This window comes from Mobula hypostoma, chromosome 9, assembly GCF_963921235.1.
Source record: "Mobula hypostoma chromosome 9, sMobHyp1.1, whole genome shotgun sequence".
Lineage (NCBI taxonomy): Eukaryota > Metazoa > Chordata > Chondrichthyes > Myliobatiformes > Myliobatidae > Mobula > Mobula hypostoma.
Window position 1 is genome coordinate 52513906 of NC_086105.1, and position 17842 is coordinate 52531747.

At 41.6% G+C, this 17842-nt stretch overlaps 1 protein-coding gene across 1 annotated transcript in view; it reads left to right on the plus strand.

The window, feature by feature from the left end:
* dgki (diacylglycerol kinase, iota) overlaps positions 1-17842 on the plus strand; it is a 252405-nt gene that overhangs the window by 151705 nt on the left and 82858 nt on the right. Inside the window, exons 14-18 of the mRNA XM_063058282.1 lie at positions 513-650; positions 4107-4185; positions 11079-11134; positions 14380-14442; positions 17499-17572. Of these exons, the coding sequence (XP_062914352.1) occupies positions 513-650; positions 4107-4185; positions 11079-11134; positions 14380-14442; positions 17499-17572 (410 nt within the window). The remainder of the gene's footprint in view (positions 1-512; positions 651-4106; positions 4186-11078; positions 11135-14379; positions 14443-17498; positions 17573-17842) is intronic.

A 17842-nucleotide genomic window follows, 5' to 3' on the forward strand; every position in this document is an offset into this window, starting at 1 on the left:
TGAAAATGGTTTATTATTGTCACATGTACCCAGGTACAGTGCATAGCTTGTCTTGCATACTGTTATACAGATCGAACAACGGCACAGTGCATTGAGGGTAGAACATGGTAAAGTAAGAGAGTACTGAATTACAGAGAAAGTGCAGCACAGATTGATAATAAGCTGCAAGATCATAATGAGGCAGATGTGAGGTCAAGAGTCTGTCCTATTGTACTAAGGAACCATTCAAGTGACTTATAACAGCAGGGTCGTTGACCCTGAGCCTGGTGGTAGGTGTTCAGGCTTTTGTATCTTCTGCCTGATGGGAGAGGGGAGGAGAGAGAATGTCTGGGGAGGGAGGGGTCTTTGATTATGTTGGCTGCTTTACTGAGGCAGTGAAAGACGTAGACCGAGGTCACGGAGATGAGGGTGGCTTCCATGATGTGCTGAGTGGTGCCCAAAATCTCTACAGTATTTTATGGTTAAGGGCAGTGCAGCTGCCGTACCAAAGCTGTGATGTCTCTCTGCTGCAGGGGTACACAGATGAACCAGTCTCAAAGATTCTCTGCCATGTGGAGGAGGGCAATATTGTACAACTTGACCGCTGGAACCTTCAGCTTCAGAACAATCCCCATCTACCCCAGGATGACTCTGAAGAAGGGACTCAGAAGGTAACCGTAGCTGGTGACTTTCCTAAAGATTATTCAATGTTTTAACTTTTTCCTGGAATTTCCCTGATGAGTAATCTTACAGCGAGGCGCAAGTCTCTCCTGGAAACCTAACTGGAAAGGCAGTGTGCTCCAAAGGTAGTAAAGTGTACAGGACAGGGCCAGTAACACAAGTTATTCCTGACCTTGGGTGCTGTCTTTGTGGAGCCTGCAAGTTCTCTCTGTGACTTGTGTGGGTTTCCTCCAGGTGCCCCAGTTTCCTCAGACATCCCAAGGATGATCACTGTAAATTGGAAATTGAAGTGTGTGGGTGAGTGTTGGGCCCATTTCTGTGCTCTATCTCTCCATGACTTTTGCCAGGACTTGAAGGCTTAAGTTACGTGGACAAGTTCAGTAGGTCAGAACTTTATTCCCTGGAGTGCAGAAGAATGAGGGGAGATCTTATAGAAGTATACAAAATTATGAGGAGTATAGATAGGGTGAACACTTGCAGGATTTTTCCCCTTGAGGTTGGCTGAGACTAGAACTAGAGGTCATAGGTTTACAATGAGAGGCGAAATATTTAAGGGGAACCTGAGGGGAAACTTCTTCACTTAGAGGGTGGAGCGAGTGTTGAATGAGCTTCCAGCTGAAGTGGTAGATATGGGTTCAATTGTAACATTGAAATAAAGTTCGGATAGGTACATGGATGGGTGGTACCACAAACACAAGAAAATCCACAGATACTGGAAAGTGGCGCTTGGATTTGCAGGTAGATGGGACTAGGCTGACATAGACTAGGTGAGCTGAAGGTCCTGTTTCTGTGCGGTAGTGCTGTATGAATCTATGAATATGTCCAGTAAAATGAAAATTTAGTTTAGTTGTCACATTGCAGTTGCTTGACTGTTTCACATCTCGCAACAGATTCTTCCATCAGGATTTGGACACTTTTAACTTGGGTAAGTGGTGAAACAGCATTGCTTGATTCACTGGGAGAAGTCGATTTGCTACTGGATGTTGGACAGTCACCCTCCATGGCTGCCCACTGTCCGTTTTAATTCTTACATCTACATCGGTAGCAGCTGGTATAGGTCACCCATTTTCGACCGGGGATTGGGAGCCCCCGTGACAGAGGGAAGAGTGGAGGCAACTTCAGGCAACCGCAAGCCATCTGGCTTCCCACCCCCTACTGAGCAGCTCCAATGTAGTCAGCTTGTTAGTGACATGCAGACTGTCAGCCAGATTCACTTTAACACTCGTGCCGACTAAACATTTGAAAGCACACAAAAGTTTAGTGAACAGTGTGGTAAGCAGTGAAGAGTTGCGACAATAAAATTAGTGACCTGAGAGGCACAGAATAATCAACGAGGTTTTACATTTATCTTGAAATATCACTGATGAAACCTCCCTGTTCTGGGACTGTGGTTTGTGAAAACTTGAGAAAAAAACAGGTTTAAGTGATGGCTGATTTAATCTAATCTGACAAGATTATTGCTGAGATCACAGGCACATTTAAAATAATAAGCCTTTATAGTAATCACTTAAGCTAAATGGACAGCGCAGTTTTCTGAACTTGCTGTCCTAATCCCTGTTACATTTAACCCTTGTGTTTTGGGCTTTGGATTCTATGTACCTATTATTAAATTGTAGTGGGCGGGCTTAAATTTAGCACAGCTTCAGACTGAGGAATGTACATTATTACTGCCTTGCTTTGTCTTCAGGATCCTGAGAGCTTTGTAATTAAGAGCTTCAGATGGTTTGACTTAATGATAGCGATGATTCATTGTTCGAGTCTTGAGAGGTCAGAAGCTGCACGATCCTGTAACGGAGGCAGAATGAGCCTGCGGGACACTGTCATCTTGCTGACAATCCATACCAAACCTCCCAATCTGTCTTACACATAGGGATGCAGCACAGCAACAGGTCCTTCCACCCATCCAGTCCATGGTAACCCTTTTACACTAATCCTACATTAATCCCATAATGCGCCTTCACTTTGTCCACAACTGGTGGGATTTCCTGGTTGCCAGAAATTTTGATTCTACTTCCTATTTCCAGTCCAACATGTCGGTCCATAGGCCCCCCTACTCTCACAATAAGGTCAAACTCAAGTTGGAGGAGCAACACCTCATGTTCTGACTGGATAGCCTCCAACCTGATGGCATCAACACTGGTTTCTCTAACTTCTGGTAATTTCTATCTCCTCCCCTTTATCTCTTTCTTAGTGCCCCATTCTGGCCCCTCCCTTATCTCTTCTCCTCGCCTGCCCATTGCCCTCTGGTGCCCTTTCTCCCATGGTCCACTCTCCTCCTTCTTCAGCCGTTTCTATACCCTTTCCACCTATCACCCCCCAGCTTCTCATTTCATTCCCCCTTACCTTCCCTCTCACCTGGCTTCACCCATCACCTGCCAGCTTGTACTCCTTCCCCACCTTCTTATTCTGGTTCCTGCCCCTTCTTTCCCACTCCTGATGAAGGGTCTCTGCCCGAAATGTTGACTGATCGTTTCCACAGATGCTGCCCGACCTGCTGAGTTCCTCCAGCATGTTGTGAGTGTTTCTTGTATGATAACCCTTTCATTCCTGGAATCATCCTTGTGAACCTCCTCTGGACCCTCTCCAATGCCAGCACATCTTTTCTAAGATGAGGGGCCCGAAGCTGTTCACAATACTCTAGGTGAGGCCTCACCAGTGCCTTATAAAGCCTCAGCATCACATGCTTGCTCTTGTATTCTAGCCCTCTTGAAATGAATGCTAACATGGCATTTGCCTTCCTCACCACTGACTCAACCTGCAAGTTAACCTTTAGGGTGTTCTGTACAAGGACTCCCAATTCTCTTTTGTATCTCAGATTTTTGAATATTCTCCCCATTTAAGAAAATAGTCCACACATTTATTTCTACTACCAAAGTGTGTGACCATGCATTTTCCAACGTTGTATTTCATTTGGCACTTACATCTAAGTCCTCCTGCATCCTGCCCATTTCTTCAACATTACTTTCCCCTCCACTAATCTTCGTATCTGCTGCAAACCTGGCAACAAAGCCACCTATTCCATCATCTAAATCATTTATATGCAGCATAAAAAGAAGTGGTCCCAACACCAACCCCTGCAGAACACCACCAGCCACTGGCAGCCAACCAGAAAAGGATCATTTTATTCCCACAGAACTGGCTTAGGGGAGTTATGCAGGGATATTAAGCGGAAGATTAGACTGAATTACAGAATTCAGAATAGGTGTTGTAAAGTGGAATTTATACTATCATCTTTGGACAAAGCTTAATCACAGTTACCCAGAAAGCATGGTCAGTTAAATGTAGATAGGGTCACGTAGGTAGGCTTGGCCATGTTTTGTACTCTGTTGAGTATATGTACTTGGATGTGGCTTCTAGCTTCTGAGCTGAGCTTTCACAAATAGAGTGAAATTGCAGCCTCAGATCTGTCTTGTATCAGCACTCACTCAGTCGTTTTCTCTCCACAGCTTCCACTTGGTGTGTTTAACAATTACTTCAGTCTGGGCTTTGATGCCCATGTGACACTTGAATTCCATGAGTCTCGGGGTAAGTGTCATGTTCATGCAGATTGCACGTGCACACGGTGAAAATGCATATATATGGTTTGGCCAATCAGTGCAAACACATACACATAAACAACACTTGAATTGCAGAAGTTAGCAGATGGTAGCTCATTTGAACAGAAGGGCATTGGATCTGAACCACTGGGGTTTGAAGTTCAAACGTGTATCTTCATCTGACAATTATCAGAAGTGTAAAGCGAGTATTGGGTCTTTGTGTTTTGTGTGTTCATGTGTATTAAAGCTTGACTTTATCTCAGGGGATTCTACTCAATGTGTATAAGCCTGACATAACCATTCATGTGTAACTGTATGGCCTTGAATGTCAATGTATTGCGATGGTGAGGTAGCGTAAGATGTGAGCGGGTGTATACCCTACTCTACAAAAGTCTTATGCACATATATATATATATATATATATATACATAGGATACATATACTGTCTATAGATAGGGACTTCTGTACAGTACTGTATTTGTCAACATGGAGCAGAGAGCAAGTTTGTAAATCTGGCAGGAGCGAGGGATGTTGGGAGTGGTGAGGTTGGAGGGCTGCAGGAGGGGTGTGGAATGGATGGCAGAGAAGGAGTGCCAGGGACAGGAGTTAGCATACCCATACCCATACCCAGCACTGAGACACCAGGCAAGGTCATTTGATTCCAAACAATTGGTTTATTGATCCTCACAGAAAGTCTCTCTGGTGTTTCCCAATCCCTCCCCTCTCCCTTCCCCTTTTCCCAATCGTGATTCTCCCCTCTCTCTACCCCCTCCTTCTCAGGCCACAATAGAGACCTATATCAGAATCAGGTTTATCATCACTCACAAAAGAAATTTGTTTCTTTTTGTGGCAGCAGTACAGTGTGATGCATAAAATTACTACAGCACTGTGTGGAAGTCAGGCACCCTAGCTATATATATGTGCCTAAGACTTTTGCACAGTATTGAATGTGCATTAGGATAATTGAATTCTGCCAGTATACACCCACTCAGCAGCTACACATACACACTCACACACTCTCAAACTCCTACAATGCCAGTGGCTGGCAAGGTCATTTTTGCAATAAACATCTAAGCATCTGCTTCCTTCTAGTTTGCAGCTACTGCAGATGTATTTGCCATTTATGTTTGCATGGATGCCAGTACAGGTGCCAGTGTTCTCTGTTCAAAGAGAATGAACGACCTCCTGTATTGCCTCCTCAGCTTCCTTCACTCCAGAGAAAGCTGTCCCAGCCTATCCAGTCTCTGTTTATAACTCAAGCCCTCCAGTCCCAGCAACATCCCTGTGAATCGTAAATGGAATGAACTCTAACTTTACTCACATCTTCCTTTAGTAAGGCAACCAAAGCTTCACACAACAGTCCAGGTCTAGTACGATGTTCCAACTTCTGTACTCAGTGCCCTAACTGAAGAAGGCAACCATGCCATAGCCTTTCACCAACCTGTCACTACTTTTAGGGAATTATGTACTTGTTCTCTAGTTCTACAGTACTCCCCAGGGCCCTTCTATGCACTGTGTATATCCTGCTGTAGCTTAGCTTCCCCAAAATGCATCACTTTACATTTGTCTGAGCTAGAGCAGGCTAATAGGTCAGCACAACATTGAGCCTGTGCTATGCTGCAGTGCTCTATGTTCTAAATACCATCAGCCATTCCCTTTCCAAATTTCCCAGTTAATCCAGATCAGTATAACATAGGAGGGCTGTCATGTGTCCCTAGGGGGCATTAGGGGAAATATAAGTCTTCAGGGAGGTGTTCAAGATTCTTTGGGGGGAGGGTGGCAAGCAACACCCTAACTTGAGACACAAGACCTGACCGACCATTGGTAGAGCAGGCACTTCCAACAGGAAGTACCATAGCTCTGCAGGCAGTGAGATCAAGCCAATCAGTGAACCTGCCATCTCTGAGGATTCCACTTGACGTGTTCAAAGTGACCTCGGCTTCACGTGTGCAGTCAAGAACCATCTTTGGGGATTATGAGACCTTACGTGATTGGTCAGTTGAGCTAACTGGAATAGTATGAAGGTAGCTTGCCGAACACCAGCTCTATCCCGACTAACATTCAGATTCCAGTCTGAATCCTTGACAATGTAATTTTCGATGTTGTGATCGCCTTCATCTCCGTCTCTCCGTTCATTTGCGTGGTGCTACCATCATTCCATCCGTGTCAACTCACTGATGTCATCAACTTCTAATAGGCATTCCCAGTTCGTGTTAATCTTTTATTTTAATTTAGCCCCATTAATGATGGATAAATATGTAGTGGTGTGTTCTTTATGAGTCTGAAGGCGATGAAGCCTTGAACTCTAATCCTGCTAAGAAACAGAAACTACATCAATACAATGTTACCTACCTGGAGTGTGGTTTTATTCCCTTCCCGTCAGATCAGCGACGCCACATGTGTCTTATTTAGTGTACTGTCTAATGAAGCCATGAAACCATCGAGATGGCAGGAACATTTCCGTAAAAGACACCCTGAAAAGGCTACTTATGGTATTACTCAGTTCCAGAAGATGAAAAAAGCATTTGAAAAGCATTGCACACTCAAGTCATTTGCCAAGAAAGCCAAGCATGTCTTTGATAGTGGTCTCAATGCTTTATATAACATTTCCAAAATGATAGCAAAGTGTGGAAAATCTCATCCCACAATTGGTGAAAGATTAATAATGCCTGCTGTATCAGAAGTGCTCACCACTGTTCTCAAAATGGATACCAGTATTTTTAAATAATTTTCTCTGGATAATAACTCCGTAGCCTATTGTGTTGACAAAATGAGTGAAGACATTGAGTATCAACTAAGCACAGAGCTGCAAAAAGCAGAATTTGAGATACAACTGGGTGAGTCACCTGTGTGAGACCATGAGGCATTGCTAATGGCATATGTACGGTTTATCAAAAATGGAAAAGTTAATGAAAAGATTCTTTGTCAAAAGACTGCTGCTTAAAACATTTCTTTGATCTTTTTGATGGCGTGGTTGAATTTTTTCTCAAAATTGACAAGAGCATGGGAAATAAGATTGAACTTCTATGTGGAGATGTGGCATACCCAGCCGACCTGTATGACAAAATGAACGTTCTATATATGAAACTGCAGGGTGAGAATTTCAATTTAATCCAGACAAAAAGTGCAGTGTCCACTTTTATCAGATAATTGGAAATACATAAGTAAAACATTGGGAGAAAAATGTTCTCACAGTTTCCCTGCATGGAAAGTATGGCACTCTCTTCACTGATGGTGATTTGCAAGAGTACTGCTCACACCTGCAGTCACTGAAGAAGGATCTTCAGAATCGATTCAAGGATTTGAACAATCTGGAAATTCCAGACTGGGTAATTAATCAATTTCTTTGCAAGGTGGAAGAACAAGAAGAGAGTTGCAAGAAGAAATTATTGAAATTCAGAATGATGAAGAAGCAAAAAATGCTTTTCAAAAATGTTGGGCTTTTGTGGTATGTGGCTACACTGTCATATGAGGTTTCCTGGTCTTTGGAGAAGTGCCAAACTGCTCTTCTTTGCATTTCCATCCTCCTACCTTGTTAAAAGAGGCTTCAGTGCAGCGAACCCCATACTCACAAAAAACAGAAACCGCTTGGTCATTGTTACATGTGGGGACTTAAGGCTTTTGCTTTCACAACTAGAACCAGATATATCAACTCCTGCTAAAAACTATCAAACTCAAGGATCACATTGATATCGAAGCTGCTGTACAGTGTACAAGTACTGCATAAGCTAGGTTTAAAGACAAAAAAATTATAACAATCATTTTTCTCATGTTTGCATATGGTAGACATGTTTTTACACTCTGAAGGTGCAGAAAGTATATAGTGCCTAAGAGGGGTATTGGCAAATATGAAGGTGCTTTAGGGGGTGTTGGCAAGTATGAAAATCCTTTACAGGGGCGTTGACTAAAAAAGGTTGGGAAACACTGATCTAGATCCTGTCATAACCTTAGACAACTTTCTTCACTGTCCACTGTACTACTAAACTTAGTGTCATCTGCAAAGTTTCTAATCATGCCACTAAATCCTCATGCAAGTCATTAATATATATAAGGCAAACAACAGTGGACCCTGCCCTGATCCTTGTGCCACATCACTGTTTTCAAATCTCCATTCAGAGAGTCAACCCCTCCATCATCACCTTTTAGCTCCTAATTTCATATTCAGTTGGCTATCACTTTTGTTCGAAGGCTATCCTGTCTGGACCAGCCTCCCATGTGGGAGCTTGCCAAAAATCATACTTAAGTCCATGGAGATAATATCCTTAGCCCTCAGTCATCTTGGTCACTTCATCAAAAACTTAATCCAATTTGAAATTCAATTTATTATTGAAGTCCGTACTGTATAGGTCACCATATACTATCCTGCGATTAGTCGTCTTACAGGCGTTCACAGTAGAACAAAGAACGATAATAGACTCTATGAAAAACTACACACAGAGACAGATCAAACAATCAATGTGCACAAGAAGACAAACTGTGCAGATACAAAATAAATACTGAGAACAGGAGAGTTCTAGAGTCCTTGAAAGTGAATCCATAGGGTGTGGAATCAGTTCAGTGTTGAGGTGAGTGAAGTTATCCACGCTGACTCAGGACCCTGATGGTTGAAGGGTAATAACTGTTCCTGAACCTTGTGTGTGGCACCTAAGGCTCCTGTACCTACTTCCTGATGTCAGCAGAGAAAAGAGAGCTTGATCTAGATGGCGGGTGCCATGAGATACAATTTCCCACACACAGAGCCATGCTGACTATCCCTGATCAATCCTTTCCAAATGCTAATGTCTTCTCTCGCGTAATCCCCTCCAGGAACTTTCAAACCATGAGTGCTAAGCTCAGCTATCTATAGTTCCCTGGCTTATCCCCAATGCCCTTCTTAAATAATGGCACTACGTTATCCACTCCCAGAGTTACACACACAAAAGCAGGAGGAACTCAGTAGGGTAGGCAGCATCTGTGGAGGGACATAAAGAGTCGACATTTCAGGCCCGATTAAGGATCTGTCCAATGTGCTGAATTCCTCCAGCATTTTGCATGTGTAACTCTGGATTTCCGTCATTTGTAGAATCTTTATGTTCTTGCTTAGCTACTCCCAGTTCTCAAATACTTCACCTGTGGCTACTGATGATACAAACATCTCTGCCAGAGCTACAGGAATTTCTTCGCTATCTTCCTTCACTGCACCAGACACCTGGAGGATGACCATGGAACAATACAGCATAAGAACAGGCTCTTCAACCGTGAAGTTGTGCCAAACTGATCAAACTAGTGATTAAATGCCTGACTAAAGTAACTCCTTCTGCTTACAAAATGATGGAAGGCAAATTGGATACTTCCCCTCTGGATGGATGAAAACTAACCCAGCTATGATAGTGGTGAATGCAACCAAGTCCCCATTCATCAACAGGGCTTTCCCTTCCCTTTCTGATCATAATGTTTGTCTGGCTACAATGTGAAGTTACATGCATCATATGTTCATACATGCCAAATGCTCACTTGTAGAATACGTGCAGTAGTTGTTATTCCTTTTCATGCCTTGTGACGTGTCGGGCGGCATTTTTGCCATTTCTGTAGCACTGTTGACTGTTTTTCACCGGGCCAAGTTGCTAGCTCAATGCTCAACCCAGCACGGTTGGAAAGCATGCAAAGGGCCAGCCGGGACCATTCGCCTCGAAGTCCGGTGTTACCACTACACCACCAGCCAGCTAGACTCACATCCAAAGCTCAACTGTATGAAAACACATACACATATTTGCATACCACACAAAGTATACAAAACAGACATATGCTCTCATCGGTAGCTGCATTACAAATATAATTACACATATAGCCACTGTCTCATGTGCATGAGAAGGTGGGTATACAGAACACAGAACAGAACAGCACAGTACAGTTCCATCATCCCATGATGTTTTACCGACCTTTAACCCTAATCCAAGATCATTCTAATGCTTTCCTCTTGCATTGACGTCCATTTTTCTTACGTCTCTTAAATGTCCACAAAGTATTTACCTCTACCACCCCACGTGGCAGCCAGTTCCACACACTCACCACTCTGTAAAAAAAAAACTACCTCTACCATGTCCTCTATACTGTCCTCCAATCACCTTAAAATGATGCCCCCTGGAAATAATTTGGAAAATGTGTAGCTTGGGTAATTGATGGTTGGTTTCTAATCTTGGCAATCTATTTGCAAATATTTCGTCACCGTATGAGAATGTACTTGGAGGACACACCGCAAGTGAACAGCGCACTGATGATGTCTCCTCGTATGGTGACAAAACGTTTGCCAATGGATTGCTAAGATTGGACAACTCAACCCAACCGTTATGCCCCCTCATATTAGCCATCTATGCCCTGGGAAAAAGGTGCTGGCTGCCCACTCTATCAATGCCTCTTATCATCTTATACACCTCTATCAAGTCACCTCTTACCCATCTTTGCTCCAAAGAGAAAAGTCCTGTGTGTGTCATTATTTACCGGGGTGTTGCCTGGATTAGAGAGAGTGGCTTATGTGGATAGGTTGAGTGAGCTAAGACTCTTCGCTTTGGTAGCAAAGGACTGGACCTGCTGTGCTGGTGCCAGGTTCCTAACTAGGGATCTGAGAAATCTACGGATGTGTCGATGTTTCCGTGCTGGACCACAAGTCACCAGCGAATATCCTCGCGCCAGGATCAGGCTTTGTTCAGGAATAATCTGGTTTTAGTTTACTGAAGCTGTTTTACACACCGAGGACAACAATCTGGATCTTACCAGCCATTATTTTTACATCTATTTAATTTCAAAGTTCCTTTCTTTTGTGTTTGAGTGAGAGTATTTGTTTAGATAAGCTGTTAGTAGTTTGCTGTGCATCGGTTACTGATTGGTTTCCCTCCATTTTTATAGAAGCAAATCCAGAACGGTTTAACAGTCGATTTAGGAACAAGATGTTTTATGCAGGGGTAAGTACTATCAAATATAAAGGGTGCAAATTTGCAAAGAAGACTTTACTGGAACATTCTTGAGACTCTGACCAGCCAAAGCAATTTGTGATCACCCTGACAGAGCATCAGAGATGAGTAAGAGCCTATCAATGATAGCAACAGACACACAATGCGGGAGGAACTCAGTAGGTCAGGCAGCATCTGTGGAGAGGAATGAACAGTCAACGTTTTGGGCTGAGACCCTTCTTCGGGACCTTCTGGAAAGGAGGGGGGAAGATGTCAAAATAAAAATGTAGCCTCACCTATTACCTTGCAGATGATAGTGAGGCCAGGTGAGAAGGAAAGGGAAAGGGATGGAGAAGAAGGAAACTGATAGGAAAGGTAAGTAGGAGGGGCACCAGGGGAAGGTGATGGGCAGGTGAGAAGAGGTAAGAGGCCAAAGTGCCGAATAAAAGTGTGGAAGGAGAAGTCATGAAGCTTCCATAGATACTGCCTGACCTGCTGAGTTCAAGCTTTGCCAGCTTTATTGTGAACTCAGTTGTTTGACAGCAGCAGTCCTATGCTATACATAAAAATTCCATGTTACAAAAATAGATAAGTAGTGAAAACTACAAATACTGAGGTTGTGTTCGTGGGTTGGTGAACCGTTCAGAAATCTGATGGCAGAGTGGAAGAAGCTGTTTCTAAAATGTTGAGTGTGTGTCTTCATGCTCCTGTTGCTCTCCCCCGATGGTAGTAATGACAGCAGGGTGAGTTAGTATTATTGGGTGATGTTGTTGTTTGTTGCTGTCTTATAGGTGTTAGATGAACACAGTTTGCTGCTTTTCAATTTCCTATATCACAGTAGTTTGTAATGCAGTGTCTTGAAACAAACGGATTGTTAAAGACGCAGTAGAAATCCAATATAAATTTCTTTTCTTCCTTAGTTCTTGCCTCCTTTCCCTTTTCTCCCTTGTCCTTTTCTACATAGGTAGGTTTAATCCCACTAATTTTGGATATTCTATTTAAATGATAGTAGTTCTCTTTATCGCCAGTTCCAGTAGGAGGCAGCACTGATGCTGCAGTGCTCAAACCCCCTTCCAGTAACCATGTGTAAGTCTAGACAGTGAGTGGCAAGAGGTGAATTCATTGAGAAGAGTGTTCTGCATATTCTACAGCAAGAGGCAAGGAAAAGTAAATATGGGTGTTCAATCATTTTGGCTCAGTCCTACACTGAATCGAAGGTTCAGGTCTGAGCACTCAGGACAAGTGACCAAAGTTTTGTACAGTAAGATTCCAGTAATCACCACACTCAGGACTTTGGTGATACCATAGAGTCATAAGGTTTGACGTATAGAAATGGGCCCTTCAGCCCATCTTGTACATGCCTATCTAGGTGACTACCTGAGCTGGTCTCTCCTGCCCATATTTGGGCCTTATCTTTCAAAGTTTTTCCTATCCATGTGCCTGTCCAATGTCTTTTAACCATTGTAAGTATACTTGCTTCTATCATTTCATCTGACAACTCGTTTCACATACTCACAACCCTCTGTGTGGAAATGTTGCCCCTCAGATTCCTTTTAAACCTTCCCCTCTCACGTTAAACTCATGCCCTCTAGTTGTAGGTACCCTATGCTGAGAAGACAGTCTCTGATATTCACCTTATCCATTCCTGAATGATTTTATAATCAAGGCACATTTCAGTCTTCTTTGCTCCAGGGAGAAAGACCCAGACTGGCAGATTTTTCCAGATATCATTCATATTAATGCAACAACAATTTTCATTTTTGTTTAGGTATCATATTGTATATAAAACATTTCACTGTGAACCCAGATGATCAATAATAGCCTTATAATGAATCAGAATCAGATTTATTGTCATTGACATACAGAATGTCATGAAATTTATTGTTTTGTCACAGAGGCACAGTGCACATGTAACAAATTAGTCTAAGTTATAATAAAAATAAATAAAATAAAGAGTGCCAAAGAGGAATAGTGAGGTTGTGTTCATGGACCATCCAGAAATGTGATGGCAGAGGGAAAGCTTGAATGTGGGTCTTCGGGCTCCTGTTGCTCATCCCGGATGGTGGTATCGAGAAGAGGGCATGTAGGCATAGTGAGGATCCTTAAAGATGAATGCTGAGGCACCAGCTTTTGAAGATGACCTTGGTGGTGGGGAGGCTTGTGCCCGTGATGGAGCTGGCAGAATGTAAAACTCTGAAGCCTCGTGTGATCCTGCTCATTCTCTGATTTTGATTCTGGTTACCGCCTCCGCACCAGATGGTGATGTAGCCAGTTAGAATGCTCTCCATGGTACATTTGCAGAAATTTGCGGGAGTCGTTTGCAACAAACTCAAACTCTTATTGAAGTATAGCCATATTTTGGCCTTTAGCTCTCTTATAGCTAGGAGGGTGCTTTTGTTTAAATGGAAAGATGTTTTTCCTCCTACTCATGCTCAATGGTTATACAACGTTATGTCATGCTTAGATTTAGACAAGATTCATTGTTCAATTTCTGAATCTCGTCAAGACTTTCAAACATTGTGGGGGCCTTTTCTGAATTATTTTCAAAACCTTCAATTCGTTGTTTAAATTCAGATGCTGGCTATTATTATTTTTTATTATATGAGAAGGTATTTTACCTTTCTTCTCCTTAATAACCAGCTTCGGCCTTGGTAGAGGTTAGATTTTTTTGTGTAATAAATTAGTATATTTCAATATAACTATTGATTAACTTACATGAATATGGGGTAATGAGATTGTTATTATGGATAAATATAATGTAAATGGTATTTTTAAAAATCTTTTTTGACCTTTTATATATACTTTCTTGTACTCTATATTCTTCTATGTAGAAACTAATACAAACTATTGGAAAGATGTATAGCCATTGGCCATTCTTCAGCATTGTATCAATATGATGGGCCTGGGATAGATCAATAAATAGATACAGTATAGATATAGAGAGAGAGGAGATGGAACACAGAAATGGGCCCTCTGTCCCATTGAGTCTACACTGAGCATGAAGCATCCGTCTAGACCTGGGGTCCATGGACACCTCAGTTAATGGTAAGGATCTATGGCATTAAATAGGTTGGAAACCCCTGATCTACACGAGTCTCATTTCAAAATGTGATGAATCTACATATTTGGGCTTGATGCTGTCTTGTTGTTCTACCGTCAGTTTCCTTAGATCTACTCAAAGCAAGTCCGCCAAAAGAAATTAGACATTGAGTCATTCACAGGATGCATTTATTGATAATTGTGACATTGATTTCCAGACTGCTTTTTCAGACTTTCTGCAAAGAAGCTCCCGAGATTTATCCAAACACATCAGAGTTGTGGTAAGTATGATTCCTGTTTGGGTCAGTATTCTTCTGTGTATGGACAATGCATAGAATGCAGGAGCTGCAAATCGTGCAAGTAATTAGTGTTTTGAGGTGTTTATTTGTCTATGTAATGTCTGTTTTATAGTATATGTGGCAGAAAACAGTTCAATTGGACTAACAGGTGTTTAAGCTCTTTTCAAGCCTCTTCCCTCTCTCCTTTTGTTAAAACCATCAACATATCTTTATATGTTATAACATATCTTTATCTTTAATGCATGTTAATAGAATAACATATCTTTATATTATAGTTTTCAGTGTTACATCTAGGTTTCCCTTTAATGCATCTGCCTAATAAAAACTACTGAGTGAGGAACAGGAGTAGGCTACTTGACCCCTCAGCATTAACGTGGTCCTGGCTGAACCAGTTGTAGCCTCGGCTCTGCATTTTGTTGGTAATTTCTCATCCATATGCTCATCGAGCATCTTGCTCTGCCTTAAAAGTATTCAGACACCGGCTTCACTTTGAGGAACAGAGTTCTGAAAATTCCCAAGCTTCTGACATATACTCATCTCATCTGTCTTAAATGGGTGACACGTTACGAGAAGCAGCCCTGCCAGCTCTAGATTTTCTGACAAGAGGTAACATGTTCTCCAGGCTCTTGTCATTCCTTGCTTCAGGATCTGATGTGTTGAAATCATGTCCCCCTCTCACTTTTCTAGCCCTAAAAGATACTAACTAACTTTATAACTAGACATAAACCTTTCTTTTCAACTTGTTCCCAAAAGGCTATCTGCTCATTTCCACATATTGGCCTTGTAATCTCTTTTACAGAACATTAATAATCTTCCTAAATTAGATGACCAAAACTGTACAACGTATTCCAGATGTCCCAACAAATGATAATTTTTGTTAGCTTACTTAACTATTTGCAATAGTTTGTGAATTGTGCCCTGGGACACACTGGTCCCTCTGTACTTCAAAGTTCTGTTAACCCCATCAACTATTCAATGTGGTAGTCCGTTCCATATACTAACCATACAATTGATAAAATTGCCAGAGAACCCAACTGTACTTACTTGTAACTACCCTAAACCAGTCAGTATCTGTTTATGTATAGTTTTTCGAGATTCTATTGTATTTCTTAATTTCTTCTGTAAATGCCTGCAAAAAAATACATCTCAAGGTAGTATGTGGAAATACTTTTGTGGGCACATGGCCAAGTGGTTAAGGCATTGGACTAGTGACCTGAAGGTCATGAGTTCGAGCCCCAGCCAAGGGAACGTGTTGTGTCCTTGAGCAAGGTACTTAATCACACATTACTCTGCAACGACACTAGTACTAAGCTGTATGGGTCCTAATGCCCTTCCCTTGGACAACATTGGTGTCGTGGAGAGGGGAGACTTGCAGCATGGGCAACTGCTGGTCTTCCATACAACTTTGCCCAGGCCTGCGCCCTGGAGAGTGAAGACTTTCCAGGCGCAGATCCATGGTCTCACAAGACTAACCTTTAATATGTACTTTAATAATAAATTGGCTTTGAACTTTGAACTTATATGTCCTTGATCTATTCACTCCTACAAGTCAAAACATCACGTTACAAAATCACCATGGGCTCCATGTATAAGGGTGTGATATAATAGCAAGTGCATATATTGGAACAATATTTCAGAAGTGGAGTTTCTTACTCACAGATTATATTGACTAGCTTTCTGCCCCAGTTCCCCTACAAGAATCTTCAGCCCATTGAATTCTCAAACTGTTATCATTTTTCACTTCTTCTCCCATTCTTCTAGATCTTTTTTGAAATTATCTTTAGTGCCTCTTCATTTTTGTATGTATAATATGACTACCAGAACTATTTACAGTGGATTAAGTGAGATCTACATACACTTTTTACCAGTTTAACATATAAAACATAGAACAGTACAGCACAGTACAGGCCCTTTGGCCCATGATGATATGCCAGCCTTTTAACCTACTCCAAGATCAATCTAACTCTTCCCTTCCACATTGCCCATAACCCTCCGTCACTGTTCCATCCATGTGCCTTTCTCTGTGACTATTAGAATGCATACACTTGTGTTAAGTGTGTTCCATACACTTATCACTCTCTGTTCCAAAAAACTATCTCTAACATCTCCCCTAAATTTTCCTCAATTCAACTTAAAATATGCCCTCTCAGATTGGCTATTGCTGCTCTGGGAAAAGCACTGACTGTCCAATCTGTTTATGTCTCATCATCATATCTATCAAGTCACCTCTCATCCTCCTTTGCTCCAAAGTGAAAAGCCCTAGCTCACTCAGCCTTTCCTCATAAGACATGCTCTCTAATCCAGGCAGCACCCTGGTAAGTTTCCTCTGCACCCTCTCTAAAGCTTCCACATCATTCCTGTAAAGTGGCAATCAGAACGGAACACAATTCTTCTCTCTTCTCCCTTCCTATATTGAACCTAAATGTTTGCTCTCTTTTATGATCCTATTATCTATGTTGTTACTTGCTGTGAATTACATATCATTCTGCCTGTCTTCAATCTCCTCACATGTTTTCCAAATGCAGTTGTCTACTTGTTCTAATGACTGAGATGTATCACCTCTTGCTTCCATCTTCTCACTTACCTTTTTGAATGCTGGCAGAAACTGATGAGCACATGCATGGATGCTTTTGCGTGTGTCTGTGCATTCATGTGTGCAGATGCATTTTATAATACACTGAGCATATATTGCATTTCTCTGCGTGGTGTCAATAACTATTTTGAAAATTAATTTCAGCTATTAACAATATATAAAATAAATTCCCAAGGAATTGCAAATGAAATAAACATTAGGTTCAATTTCAAAATATTGCAAGAAATCAGCCTACAATTATGCAAAAAAAAAGTTGGAAATAGCACATTTCCAATAATGGGCTATTAATTGATTCATTTATTATCATCTGAAATTCTTCCCATACCTTCCTCTAAATGCACTGAAATTCCCTGTTAATGGGGAATGTTTCCTTGAAGTGGGATATTTTATGATACAACTATTACAGAAGTTTTCAAGAATTAACTTCACTCCTCTTTCAATCTAGTGTGACGGCACTGATTTGACACCCAAAATCCAGGATTGGAAATTTCAATGTATCGTCTTCCTCAATATCCCCAGGCAAGTAGCTGAATTCGGTTTCCAAATATGACAAAATATCGCTCCCTCCTCAAGTTCAGCATGTTTGGCCATGTTCCCAGTTTTAGGAAGAATCCGTATCAGAATCCAGTTTATCATCACCATATGTTGTGTAGTTTGTTGTTTTGGGCAAGACATTAAAAATTAGTATAAGTTACAATAATATATAAATAGTGTAAAAGAGGAATGGTGAGGTAGTTCATGGATTGTTAATAAATCTCATGGTGGAGGGGAAGAAGTTGTCCAAAAACA